Source organism: Echinops telfairi, unplaced genomic scaffold (genome assembly GCF_000313985.2).
Source record: "Echinops telfairi isolate 266 unplaced genomic scaffold, ASM31398v2 ScPeMD7_7453;HRSCAF=8491, whole genome shotgun sequence".
Taxonomy (NCBI): domain Eukaryota; kingdom Metazoa; phylum Chordata; class Mammalia; order Afrosoricida; family Tenrecidae; genus Echinops; species Echinops telfairi.
This window is the reverse complement of record NW_022111353.1, coordinates 1,451,431-1,465,886: the sequence shown is the minus strand read 5'-3', so window position 1 is coordinate 1,465,886 and position 14,456 is coordinate 1,451,431. Positions and strand designations below refer to the sequence as shown.

Below are 14,456 nucleotides of genomic sequence, written 5' to 3'. Positions count from 1 at the left end.
GGGAGGGAGGGGAAGTGGGGAGGGAAGGGGCAAAAATGAGGAGCTGATGCCAGGGACATAAGTAGAGAGCAAATGTTTTGAGAATGATGAGGGCAACGAATGTACAAATATGCTCAACCCAATTGATGTATGGATGGATTGTGATAAGCCTTGTATGAGCCCCCAATAAAATGATTTTTTTTAAAAAGCACTGTCCAAAGTGTTGGAATGCAGCTTTTACTGTAACCGAATGTCTTGGCCCCAGGTTAGAAGCAGGTCGGCAGAGAGCTGCAAACCCCAAAGGCATTTTCCACCTCCTTTTCTCCATCCACCCCAACATCCTATATGGAATTATTCTCAGCAAATGGTGTCTTGACAGGCCGTCACTGTTTTACTTTGAGGAAGATTACAAGAAACGATGAACCTCGGAGGAAAATGTTCTCCCACATCTAAGTGACGGAAAATAAAGAGTCTCCTAGCATATGAGCAAACCCTTTTTCTAACAGGCTCCTGGAGGTACAATTGGCACATAATAAATTCCACATGAATCCCAAAGCCATCACAATCTGGACATACCCCCCAGAATTGTACTCACACCCTATGGTCATCTTTCCCTTTCATTCCCCCCTGAACCCCCATTCTCAACCACCTCTACTTTCTGCCCCTCTGAAGTAGCTGGTTTTTCCTACTTTTAAATAAATGAAACCATGATGGGTACTCTTTTGGTGGGATGCCTTTCATGCAGCCTGAGTGGAAGCACCACCGTAGCGTGGATCAAGAACTCATTCCTTCTGAGTGCTGTCTCATTGGGTAACACTATTTACCCATTTACCAGTGGGTGTTTGGGCTGTTCCGTTTTCATTAAAGCTATAAAAACTTTTTAACACAATTCTGGGTGCCTGCGCAGCTTGCGAACAAGTAAGCAAAGGCCCTATTAAGACTTTCCAAGGCCTTGGGCTTTATCAGGGGCAGCAGGTCGGAGCAAAAAGTGTGGCTTGGTTGGCAGCGGTTCCAAGGCCAGATTTGAGGGCTGGTTTCTTCCTGTGAACCAGCTTTGGGTCCCCCAAGGGCTCCTCATGGTCAAGGGCTAAGTGTAAGTGTGTGAACTTTGCTGAGCTATGGATCTCAGTGGTTTGGCAGTTATATAGTAATGTAGCCATCTCTATGATGGGATCTGATGTGACCAAACAACAGCAGTAAGGGGATCGGGGATCAGGTGGGATGTGATGGCATTACTCAGCTCATAACCCTCATCCACTGCGCAGGGCATTAATTTCCCAGGGGGGTGAGGTAGTGGCAGGTGGTGGGGGCCTGCATCACCCTTTATCTGACAAGAAATAAAATGCAGGAGAAGCAAACAGGAGGGTCGCGATACCACCAAGAAAACGAGCCCGAGTAAGTATGGATCCCTGCTGAGAACTTCCTAGACCCAGGTAAAGACTGATGCTAAGGCACAAGATGCCAATCTCCAAAACATGCTGACCTCTCAGATGTTAAGACAAGGTCCTTCCTCCACAACCAATAAAGAATCCCCACCCCACCCCAAAAGCGCTGGTGCCCTAATTTGGAATTCAAGCTTCCTAAAGTGTGAGAGAACAAAGACACCACACACTCTCACACACACAGAGACACACAAAAAGAAAACCAAAAAAAACTGTAATAGGTCAATACCGACATAGTATTTCAGGTCATTACATTTTTAACAAACTAAGTGATCTCCTGTCCATCTTTACATCTCCGCTGCTAAGGTTATAGACAGATCTGTAACTGGCCTCCATGAGAGGTGTACTTTCTCAGTGTTTTGGAGCAATAATCTCTTAGCCTCTGGTTTCACCTTATTGTCCTTCGTCCAGCTTCTCTTACACTTCTTTTCTTTACATTTACGTAAGGCACGTTGAAGTCTTCCTGGAACAAGGCTTAAGAATCAACCACGTTTGGGGGGGCGGGGGTAGTGAATCACACATCAGTAAAAGACAAGAGCCCCAGGTTGATTACAGCACCTGGAAGATGCCCCACCCCATCTGAGCTCTGCAGGTACAGGCTTCATGCAACCTAGAGCAAACCCCTTGCATCCTCATTGCCTGGAAACGAAAGGCCTGGACCAAACGAGTGAGCTCTGTGTTGGCTTCCAGTTCTGCCATCCTATGCTAACTCCCCAGGGGTTCCTTGTGGCTGGTTTTCTTACAAAGAACTGAAGACCGTGGTGATGGTGCCTTTGCTGTGGTCCCTAGCAAGACCCCTTGAACTACATCCCAGTGCAGCCAACCCCCATCTACGACCACTCCAAGTGTTGCAAAGCAGAGCCACACCCCACAGCATGTGGCCTTTCAGAGGGAGCCACGTCATTCTTCCAGGGTACCTCTGGGTGGGCAGAACTACTAGCACTCAAAAACATCCGAATGGCATTAACTCGGGCGTTTATTTGGTTGACATGAGAAACAGCAGTCAGAACAGGTAGCCAAGCTTTAGATCCAGAACTCCAGGCTTGTTATCCACAGGCATTTCCAGCAAAGAGAAGGCAGACGTGCTTGTCAAGGAAGGAGGAAAATACGTGGAAGAGGCCCTTGTTGACAGGCACCTGGGATGGAGACATGACCTACCTCCCCTAATGTTGGAGGACCAACAGATTAGACGACACCTGGTCCCCATGCCCACATTTCTTTCTGGTGAATGCTCGTTCTACCTGTACGCGTCCATGCAGGCAGTGTCTAGTCTAGAAACCGTGTCTAAAGTTGTAGCACCTCAGGGAAAGTTGTCAGCAATCTGCCTGGGCCACAGTTTCCTTTGTCACGTCAGGTATCTCTTAGAAGGCATGCTACTTGAATCTTTTACGATTTCAGCTTAGGGCAGGCTGGGGGAAGGTCTAGGGACAAGCTTACGCAGGAGTTGGATCTGAAGGGGGCAGAGAACAGGCAAGCTACCCAGTGGAAGATGGAATCCCAGTGAGTGGTAGCATGGGCAAGGGCAAGTTTGCCCATGTCACTTTGGCCCCAATCAAAACTACGATCCCTCATTGGTAAGCAAGACCTCCGCCCCTCTTGTTTCCTAACACTTTTCTGAGTTTTCCCCAATTGCTGGGGGGAGGCAACGAACCCTTTTATAGTGTCCCTGGCGTCTAGAGAACATGTCACACACCACCAGGCCTTGTGGTGAGAACTGCTGGTGGTGAAGCTCAAAACCATTGTCCAGCATTTTCAAAATGCAGTCCCACCGCCTGGGAACTTAGAAGTACAAGGTCTCAAGCCCTACACCAAGCCTCCCGAATAGGGAATTCTGTGGGGAGGGGGAAAATAAAAGCCAAACCTGTTGCCACTGAGCCAAATGGATGACCTCATCCAAGGAGACAGTTGCTCCTTTCAAGGGCCATGCAGTTTCCCATTTTGGCCACACGATGGCAGAACAACTCTGGTGCCAGCCGGCGTTAAGGACCACTCTCTGAGCACTAAAAGGAAAAAGGCTCTGCCTCCATATTGGTAGCTCCTGGAGGTCAGGAGAATCAGAAAACCGAGATAACATCACCTGTAAACAATAGCTTCCAACTAACTTCCAAAATTGTTGGCCTCAGGCGAGTGCGCACACACGCGCGCGCACACACACACACACACACGCGCGCGCGCGCGCTTGAAACAGGTTTTCCTCTTCCAGCAGAAAGGCAGCTTCACGCACACGCACGCACGAAACGGGTTTTCCTCTTCCAGCAGAAAGGCAGCTTGTCAATGCAGGGAGTGGTTACCGGTGGGCAAGCCCTCTCCAGGCGGGTCCAGTGGAAGTGGGGAATAACTTCCACTGGTGGAAAATCTGCAGGCAGGAGGTTGAGAGGGGGCTGGGGGGGAGAAACTTTTCACCCACTTATGGTAACTCTTCCACTAGGAACATCAAAGCGCTGACAGAGGAGGCTGAAAAGCTACCACCGCTCGTCTCTGACTTCAACCCTCCGTTCCCGTTGATTTGGGGCTTTCCTTTTCTTTGCTAATGACCATGTCCTCTCCAGTGGGAACCTGGGCGGGTAATTCCTCCCACCAGCTGGGGAAGGGTGGAGTACAATTGGCATGGAAACCCCTGCACTGCGCCACAAAAGGGCCAAGAGGTTAAGATTTGGGTGGACGGAGGGCAGGCTGATGTGCTGATTCGTATGAAGGCATCTGAGCCGCACAGCTCAGAAGGGGTGGGATGGGAGGGTGGGGGTGTGGAGCAAAGACCTCCAGGGCAGACCACCTCCTCCCTCCATACGACATTCATGCGGAAGACCGGGGCCATGACAGGTGAAAACTACCGGCAGAGACTAAATCCAAGGGGGGTAGAGATCCTCAGAATTGGTCTTTGCAGCATGTAACCTGCTACCCTCTGGTTCCTATCTTGTGCACCCCGAGAATCCCCTGGAGACCAACCACCTGAGGATGTCCTGCCTGGTGCTCTCTAGGGAACCTACACTGCTGAGGATATGCTGAGGCAAGACCAGCAGACCCCTGGGGCCGAGACCCCAGTTAGCCACCATGCAACCCAGGGTATCTGCAGTTGGGCAGGTCGAGCCCCAGAAATGGCAACTAGAGAAACCCCATTTGAGCTCCCTAAGCCCCCACGTTTGCCTTGGCAATTCCCATGGTTGGGGAGGTGGGGGGTTGAAGTCCCAGCCCAGGCACCGAGCTCTCCCCCTACATCAGAGAAAAAACTCAGGGTCCAGGCCCAGGCTCAGCCAGGCCCCGCGGGGCGCCGCCGGGCTGCCGGTCGGCCCGGTGCACTTTCTGGTGCGTCATGAGGTTGTTTTTGTGGCTGAAGCGCTTGCCGCACACGGAGCAGCCATAGGGTTTCTCGCCGTTGTGGGCCCGGCAGTGCTTCAGCAGGTAGGAGCGGCTGCTGAAGCTCTTGTTGCAGTCGGCGCAGTGGTAGGGGCGCTCGCCCGTGTGCGCCCTCTGGTGGATGATGAGGTGCGAGCTCTGGCTGAAGCTCTTGTCGCACGCGGGGCACTTGTAGGGCTTCTCGCCCGTGTGCACGCGCCGGTGCGTGATGAGGTTGGCGCTGTGGCTGAAGCATTTGGGGCAGTCGAGGCACTTGTAGGGCCGCTCGCCGGTGTGGGTGCGCCGGTGCTTGACCAGGTCCTGCCCGATGCGGAAGCACTTGCCGCAGTCCCCGCAGCGGTAGGGCCGCTCGCCCGTGTGCACGCGCTGGTGCGTGAGCAGCGACCAGCTCCGGCTGAAGCCGCGGCCGCAGTCGGCACAGCGGAAGGGCCGCTCGCCCGTGTGCACTCGCTGGTGCGTGGCCAGGTCCGAGCTGCGGCTGAAGCTGCGCGCGCACTCGGCGCACGCGAAGGGCCGCTCGCCCGTGTGCGTGCGCTGGTGGCGCGCGTAGTCGGAGCTCAGGCCGAAGCCCTTGCCACACAGCGCGCACCGGAAGGGCCGCTCGCCGCTGTGCGTGCGCAGGTGGCGCGCCAGGTCCGAGCTCCAGCTCAGGCGCTGGTTGCACTGCGGGCACTGGAAGGGCTTCTCCACGCTGTGGCTGCGCCGGTGGCGGTGGAAGTTGGAGCTGTGGTTGAAGCCCTTGCCGCACTGCGGGCACTGGTACGGCTTGGGCGGCTCCGGGGGAGGAAGCGGTGGCCACTGGCAGGCGGCGGCCGGGCAGCGGATCAGCTCCTTGCCCTCCGACGTGCGCCAGTAGAGAACCTTGCCCAGCGGCTCCTGGGCGGCCTTGGCCCCACTGGGCAGGAGGCTCCGGACGTCACCCGCCTTCCGGCGCTCGTTCAGCACATGCGGGGTTTCAGGTGTGGCACCTTTGGAGGAGAGAGGAGATTGGGGTTAGAAGTGGGGAAGAACTGATGAAGTGCCCTTTGTGGAGGCTGGCAGAGCTCAACATCTCGAAACCCCTTTCCTCATCCTTAAGTAAACTGAAGGACACAGGAAATACTTAATAAGTGTGTTCTTAAAAAAACCAAAACTCACCGCCATGGAGTTCATCCAATTCATAGGGACCCAACAGAGCAGGGCAGGATTGCCTCTCTGGGTTTCCGAGACTGTTAACTCTTTACGGGAGTCTAGACAGCCTGGTAGGTCTCCCTCGGAGCAGAGGGTGGTTTTGAACTGCTGATCTTGTGGTGAGCAGCCCAACACTAATCACTACCTATTAGTCTATGAACACGTGATCAGCTGTTTGAAACCAGCAGATGCTCCACAGGCTCAAGACAGGCTTTCTACTCCTGTAAAGAGTTAGTCTCAGAAACCTATAGGGGCAGTTCTACCCTGTCCTGTAGGGTCACTACGTCCGAGTGAGAACTGGCAGTGAGTTTGTTTTTTAAGAAATGTGTGTGAAATGGAGCCGTTCAAAAAGTAGAGATGCACACCTTCAAGGTGTCCACAGTGAATTCAGGCTCTGTGATCTGCCTCCTCACCAGAAACTCAAACAAGCTACTCGGTTTAAACAGATTTAAACTTCCCTAATTCTATTTGGCTCATAATTACATTGGGGGGCAGGGGGTAGGCGAGTTACTATCAAAATCAGCCAAGCAGGGCTCTAGACCTTGACCCGAATCCTGGGATGTTTTAACTTGGGGGGACGGGGAGTGTTCCATCAGCATTCAGTTCAAGGATTCCAACATTCTGCCGGCAGACATATTGTGTAATTGGGGCAGTTGTCAAAAAACAACATGAGCTCGGTGGCAAGTAATCAAGAAAGCCCAGCAACCCTCAGCAGCCTGAGATCTCCAAGTGGATGGGAAAAGGTGGCAGCAGTATAATACAGCCAGGGAAGAACAGGAAGACCAGGAGAACAAGACACACAAAATGACCCTTGATCCATAAATAGGGAGGCTTTGCTTTGCTGGTCCAGTAGGCTGTCTGCATGTGCTCAGCTCCTATCCTGGCAAGCATCAGCCTCATGGTGACTGAGCCTCACAGCCATCTCCAGGAGTAAAAGCCACGGCAAACTGGCAAACTGGCAAACTGCCTGCCCTCGGGGTCCATTCTCGAGGGCACTGCATCTCGAGGGCACACGATGGGTAGTAAAGACTGGCTGGCCTGAGGTGGGTAAGCATACTTTCTGACCAGGCGCGGGCCAACCCATACGCTGGTCGGGCACACGGTTACAGCTGAAAATGCAAACTGAGGACAAGATGTTTTTTTAACTGAGCAGAGGCATCAGTGGCCATGCACGGTGAGGAAACAGACACCATACAGTCAGTGCAAGCAAGAGCAGAAGCAACGATGCCAACGGCAACAGAGGATCCGAATCCATGCTTGCTACATTAAATGTCCACTAATAAAAAAAAATATGATGGGGTGGGCAGGAAAGTATGACCCCAATACAAGAAAAAAACACTAACAGTGGGTTTCTCTCAGGAAGTTCAGATGTGATGCGCACCACGCAAAGGCTTCAAAGCAGCTATCGTAAATACATTCACAAAACAAGAGGGAATAAAGGGGAAAGTTTTATGTATATTGAGTCGGCTCATCGAGTACAGAATACCGAAAAAGAGATAAAAGTTACAAATGAAAAAAGCGACAGACCAAATGGAATTCTGGAATTGAAAGTGACAGAACCGAAATGAAAATTTTGCTGAGAATCTTAGGGTGCAGTAGCTTATAATGCCTACGGTAATCTCTACAGCTACAACTGATTCTAGATGTGTCGAGGTAAAATACGCTCCGATGCTCGGAAGCAGTGTGCGAATAAGGAAAGGAGGATGGTGTGTGAGACTGGCTGACCCTGCCTCACGGCAGGCAGCAGGGCAGTCAGCACAGGTCAGCCAGGGCCTTCCTCGCCTCCCTGCTGACTGCAGGGAGGGAGGCCCCACACTGAGAGCAACTGGGCAGCACAATGGTAGACATCTGTCACCTCTCTTTACACTTTCTGCATTTGCGGTGAGCAGGTGTCCCGTTCAAATATTTTTCTGTTCTTCAAAAGTTTAGCAAGCTGCCAGGAAGGGAACGCAGAAACCTCTGCACCCCATAATACCCCTGGAAAGAATCCAAGTATGTCTCTCACCCCCAGTGACACAATTCTTCCTCGGGGCAGCAGGAAAACGCATGCAGGAAGCCCCTGGCTCTAGCCCTCAGCATTCTGTAACTCAGCTCCTTGCCAACCTGTCAGTCTGAGGCATGGCAACCCTGTGGGGCAGGGTGGAACTGCCCCTGCGCGTTTCCAAGACGCTCGCTCTCCAGGAGGGGAAAGCCCTGCCTTGTTGCCACAGAGCAGCTGATGGTTTCAAACTGCTAACCTAGAGGTTAGCAGTCCAAGGTGTAACCACTACACCACCAGGGTTCCTTCTACAATGCATGCTCAATGGACAAACCAGGAGATGTAGCTGCCCCAGCATGAGGTCTCTTTTGGAGGGCTCGGGCAGGTGTGGAGTGTACATAGGGCCTGCAGATGAGAAGTCAAGTGCAGCACCATGGGAACCGAGGCAGGCTCCTGCAGGCTGAGGAGGGATGCATGGCAAATGCCTTCTGGAGAAAGGACAGGCGCGTAACAGAAACAAGAGAAGAAGGTAGGGCCGGGGGACAGGCACGGTGGGACTGCTCTGACATTAATAGCAGGATGAGAACCTTGGTAAGAGGACACATGACTGAAGAAGAAAATTAAGAGTATATCTCATTTTCCCTCCTCCCTCACTACTTTCCCCAAGAACTGAACACCCGTGAAATGTTCCTGTCTGCTCAGTTACTGTAGTTGGAGCCCAGCCCTCTCACCTGCACAAAGGTTGGAAATTGGTCCGAGATCAGGATCAGGAGGTCTCGGGCCTTCAGCAACCCACGGCTCTTCACCTTGCTCTAGCTGGGAGATCAGTTCAGGCTTCGGAAACAGGAATCCTGTTGGGATAATCCGAAGATCAACAACGTCTGAGTGACCCACGGCTATACACCCCTTTATCCTCTGACACGCCAAGAGATCAGATCTGGACAACCATCTTCAGCCCCATGGCTAGCTCCATATTCTCAACAACTGGCCCTCCCACCAGCCTGTCTTATGCCTACCTCCTGCACATGCGGCCCAGTTTACTCTCGACATTCCAGAATGGCCGCCCGAAGCCACCACAGAACAGTGTCATGGATGGTGAAGCTGGAAACCTAGTCCGTTAGACTCGTCTAGCTCTATCTCTGTAACCACCTCACCCTCTCACGTCACCCTGACCAAATCAGAGAGGCTGGTCTTGTGATGCATCTCCCTCTGAGCCTTCACTCCCACCTTTCTCCCTGCCTGGAATGCGCACATGGCTTCTTATCTCTCCACAGGAATTCCTTCTGTCCATCTTTCCAGTTCCACAGGTCTAAGCAGTGACCCGTGGCCACTCCAATTCTCACAGCCCTCATTCCCTGGACCAGCGCTGCCCAGAGTGCACAAGAGTAGAGGGCTGCAGAGGAGATGCCACACGTCAGCCTGGATTGCAGGCCTTAGGACAAGTCTTTTAATTACCGTGGAGGAGGGGGAAGCGGAGTAATTTTTTTCCAAACTCACCCGGCATCAAAGGTAACAAACCATTGAGAGGCTGCCGGCCTTGGTCCACAGACCACCCTCTGCCCTGCTCTGAAACACCTAACCGGCGTGGAGCATGGTCAGCCTCCTGTGCATAGTAGGTCGTTTTTCTACATGGCCCTCTAGTCTCGTCAGCCAGAAGGTAACTTCCAGACAGGCAGAGAGAGGCCTTGTCTCTCTAATCTGTGAACACCTCACCAAAAACCTGTAATGTGCATAATAAGCTGAGAAAGAAAATGATAGGAAAAGGCTAGGTTTCGAAGCGAAGTAAACATGCTGAACATTAACTGCACCCCTGATACAATCCTGATGTTGCTATCAGAAAGAAAAGACTGGGTTTTCCCATCACATTTTGGGGGACTATTCAGGAAACAAAATGTTTAAAGTCTTTGTCATAAAAATGTGATAGGGAAAATGTGGGCGTGCGTGCAACTGGGTGGGAATATAGTTTGAAAGCCCCATGGCTAAGAGGGTAATTTTTTTAAGTGTGGAAATGAAGAAAGAAGGTGGAAGAAAAGAATGGTGAGAGGGAAGAGAGAGGAGATACAACATGAATAAAAGAGGGTTTTTTTTTTTTTAAAAGGGAACTACAAGTGAACCTAAGTGCGCCGTCTGGTAGAGCAGCTGGCGCCTTGTTTCTGCTCATGCGTCTGTGGCTCTGCTCTGAGGGACAGACCAGAGTAAGTCTCTCTGTCCCTTCTGCTACAGGGACCTTGCTGGCAGGGCTTTCTGAACATCCTTAGCAGATCAAGCATCACTGTTTCAACGGAGTCGAGGCAGCTAGATGAACAGATGGAGCTCTAATTCACCATGCCTTCGATAAATAAATGCCTTTGCTTTCCAGAATGTTCTCTGCAAAGAACAGTGACCCAAAACTCACTGCCTTCTCAGACCCTCAGCATTGGTGGGTGTCCCGATGGGGGATCTGGGGGTGAGCAGCACCGGAGGCTGCGAGCAGCTGGCGAAGAAGCGGGGGTCGGGGTTCTGGAGAGGGGAAGAGAAGGAAGTCTCACCCACAGCAGCCAGGTTGCTGTAGTTCTCCCACATGACGTCCCTGTAGAGCGCCCGCTGGGCAGAGTCAAGGCGCCCCCACTCTTCCTGAGAGAAGCTCACGGCCACCTCTTCAAAGGTCATCAGCCCCTGGAACGGCATGGGAGTGAGACCCCAAGGGACTGGGAGGCACAGAAGGACACACTGTCATGGAGGGGCGGACAGATAGACAGGAAGAGGAGGGTGGCATGAGGAGCAGGTCACGTTAGAAATGACCTAGAGAGAAACAGACGTTTCACATCTTCTGGTCCAGCGCCGTCATCTTGAGGAAGAAAACCAGAGGCCCACAAGAACTGAAAGTCTGCCCACGGTGGGCACGGCGACTGTAGCCTTCATGGCAGAGCTGGAAGGAGAACTCAGGTCTCCTGGGGTCTAGCCAAGTCCTCTGACCACTGCACTCCTGGCGAAGGAACACGCAGCTTCCTCATGAGCTTAGACGCATCAGCTCTGACTCACAGAGACCCGAAGCACACACACAGGAAATCCCCTGGTTCTGCACGTTTGCTGCTGCGCTTGGCCCCCAATCGCTGCCACTGTACCAGTCCATCTTACAGAGGGTCCTCCTCTCTTCCACGGACACTCCCCTTGGCCCTTCTCCATGGGCAGCATGATGTCCCTCTGCAGGGACTGGAGATCGTCTGCCCAAAGGGCATGAGATGAAGGCTCGCCATCCTTGCTTCTAAGGAGCATCGCAGCTGCACTTCTGAGGCAGCTTGATTTGTTCTTTTGGCAGACCCTGGTGCAGCCAATCGTCTTCACCAACACCAGGATGCAGGTGCAGCACGCTGTGCCCGGCATGAGCAAGTAAAGGGCTGAGCCCGGGTTAGGCGGTGAAGGACAGGCCCAAGAGCAGAAGGGCAAAGAAACACACCCACACACCAGAGAGGGAAAGGCACAGAGGGAGTGTCAGGCCGGGGTCCACGTTCTCACCTGAACCCCTGCTCCCGAGCCCATGGATGCCATGACTAGTCTGTGGGCAAAAACACAAGGGCATGTTAGGAGGTAAGCCCTCCCCTCCATTTCTCCCCCCCCCTCCCCCACTGAACCTGACAGACACAAACTGTCTCCTGGCCACTGCCCTCAGCAAACCCCACTGGTTCCCGCCCCTTGAATCCAGATCCCGCCCTCCCTCTCCACCTTCTCTCTGCTAACCCTCACTCCCTGAACTCCCCCCACCCTCAGAGGACCCACTCTCTGCAGTATGCTCCTCAGAGAATCTACTCCCAGAGGTGGCCTTCTAGGCCCTCACAAGCCACCCCACACCCCCACACCCCAGCAGAACAGAAGCAGAAGGTAACCTAAGAAGGCCAAGCGGTTGGGGGAGGAGAGCAGGGAATACTGAGGGTTGGAGCGGATGGCACAGGTAGGTTGAGGTTCTGGGCAGACACCAGAAAACGCCAGAGGAGCACACATCACAGGGGGGTGGGCACGAGCTCCCTGGGCCAGCCTCTCTTTGGAGCTGGGGGCAGCTAGCCAGCCCCCACACAAGCGCTTCCGCAAGCTGCACTCACCGTGATCCCCTCAGCAGGGTCCCCCTCCTCACCTCTCTTCCCCTGGGCACCCAGGGGTTCACTGATTGGTGTCTCAGGAAGGGACTGTCCAGCCCAGCAAGTGAAGATCTTGCCAGAGACGTGGGAGTGGACGCTGGAGACAAAGACTCTCACTCGGTCCAGGAAACGGAAGTCGCAGCTGCCGGCCCTTCGGGCTGCCTCTCTGCCTCTCTGCGGGGTGTGTTCTCACTAGTTTTAACTCGTCCCAGTCTGGATTCGGTGGAAGGGGGGGAGGGGGTACCCTGGGCGAGAAACAGGATGGCTGAAAGCCAGGGGGTGAGAGGGAGGGGGAAGAGAGGAGGGCTGAAGAGCTACATGCTGTGGGGGGTCTCTGTGCAGAGTTCAGGCCTCAGAGCTGCTCCCCTAGGCAACCTTCTCTCTGCTGGCTAGCTCCCAACCCCTTCTTCAAATCTCGGCACGCCAGACGCATCACTAACTAGGGTTCCAGTTCCTACATGCACCAGTGGATTCCAAACAAGATGTGTTTGGGCACGTCTCTGAGCTCTGCTGGCCCCTGGCTGGGAACAACTTCTCTTGGGTTCATTAACATGCCTGGGAGTGGGGGTGGGGGTGGGGGGGAAGCCCAATGAAAGCAGTGGCCTCTGAGAAGATGGACGGCCAGGTACATTCCAGACAGGAAGCCCAAAAGGTATGGTGACTGTTTCCGGGGATTCCAATGGGGTGACCTTGACTGATTCTCTGGGGAGGCACAGGCTCATCCAGAAGAGGTCAGAACGTGGAAACTGCGTGGGTTAGAAAGAGGCCAGCCAAAGCCGTGTCTGGGAATTCTTCCCATCCTGACATCCATGGAAGGCAGCAAGGGCTGACCCCATGGGAATTTTGTTGGGAAGCCTCACCCCATCTACCCTACAGCTCTGGTTTGGCCCCTTCAGACTTGTCTCTGTTCCACAAACTCGGACAACATTGAATGAGAACATGACTTGAACCCCTGCCATTCTGACATGGGTAAACAAAGCTCATAGAATCCCCGCAGGCAGCAGTTAGGCACTAACACACACACCAACACCAACACCACCCCACCACCCCAGTTGGGTAGGTCTGAATAGAGGCTACATCAGAAACAAGGGCTTCATGTTTTAATGAAAGTTTCTATTTTGTAGTGATCATTTTTCACTCACACTCATCTTTATAAATGTCCCACAGCAACTTCACACTAATCTGCCCTCACGATCCAGTAAATTGTATCTTCCTCCTCCAACCTGTGTCCATGAGCCTCCCCCAAGGACCACCCCACACAGCACACACTAAACCACATGTTTCTTCCCCTGTAGAGAGAGCATCACTGTGTCCATGAGCCTCCCCCCAGGACCGCCCCACACAGCACACGCTAAAGCCCTTCCTGGCATGTTCCCTCCCCTGAAGCCAGAACTGACAATGTCCCTTATAGAGGGGCTGAGAATCCAGCTAGACCCTTCTCGGAAACTCTTCTTGGAACCTACTAGTTAGAGGCCCTGGAAGGCAGGACAAGGGGCAGGGGTGGGGGCAGGTGTGAAGCGTTGTTGATCCTTTAGTACAGCACCCGGCTGAGGTTAGACATCTAGCCACTTTGCTGCGGGGCAGTAGAAGAGCCCAGGGTGGCACAGTAGGTTATAAATTGGTCTCTTCATGGGAAGAAATGTGAGGCTTCCCCCTCCCGTAAAGAGTGGCCGTCTCTGAAACCCACACGGACAGTTCTACTCTGCTCTACAGGGTCCCTAGGAGATGAAGTCCATTTGATAGCAATGCCCTCAGGATCTAAAGTGTGGTTGATGGCCTACCTGTCAATGGCCAGGCACTGAGAAAGTGGCTGACTGTCGTGACCAGACACTGAGGCGGTGACCAATGGAGCCAGACTCAAATGACTCAAGTGGACAAGTGCTCAGCTAAGGCTGAGTATCAGGGCCAGTTTTACAACCACCTTCTTCAGGTGAAGGAGAAGAGGGTGGGAAGGGCTTCAGCGCTCCTTTCTGACAGGCAACTAACTGCTCAGGTTTTCTCCTCTGGCCTCTCCCTTTCCCCCTTCTGGTGGGAGAAGGGAGAAGGAGTAAGTGGTTTGGGAATTGGAACTCCCCAGTGTTCCTTAGTATCCTCTGCTGGCAACTGCTGACAGAGATGGAGAGCTGCAGGCAGGAGGGAAGAGGCCAGGCTGCAGAAGCAAGAGGAGCGGCAGGCTGCCCGGAGGGATGGTTTCAACAGCCTGGGACAATTCAGAGAAGCCCCGGTGGAATGGAGGTTACTAGTTGGGCTGTGAGCTGCAGGAGTAGAAAGCTTCTATAGTCAGGCTTTCTCCTCCTGTGAACGGTTACAGTCTTTGGAGGGGCTCATGATGAGTCAACATCGACTTGATGGTGGTGATTGGGTTGTTTTGGAGGGCAATTTAAATCTCAAGCCTGCAGGCTTCAGAGCCCTAGGCCAGGG

The 14,456-nt window shown here is 53.3% G+C and overlaps 1 protein-coding gene across 1 annotated transcript in view; it reads right to left on the bottom strand.

Moving 5' to 3' along the window:
* Positions 1-4,649: 4,649 nt before the first annotated feature.
* The window catches only part of LOC101646869 (zinc finger protein 436-like), a 13,703-nt gene continuing 3,896 nt past the window's right edge, over positions 4,650-14,456 (bottom strand). The window contains exons 2-5 of the mRNA XM_013008486.2: positions 11,419-11,458; positions 10,452-10,578; positions 8,655-8,774; positions 4,650-5,743 (exon numbers count right to left, since the gene is read on the bottom strand). Of these exons, the coding sequence (XP_012863940.2) occupies positions 4,650-5,743; positions 8,655-8,774; positions 10,452-10,578; positions 11,419-11,458 (1,381 nt within the window). The remainder of the gene's footprint in view (positions 5,744-8,654; positions 8,775-10,451; positions 10,579-11,418; positions 11,459-14,456) is intronic.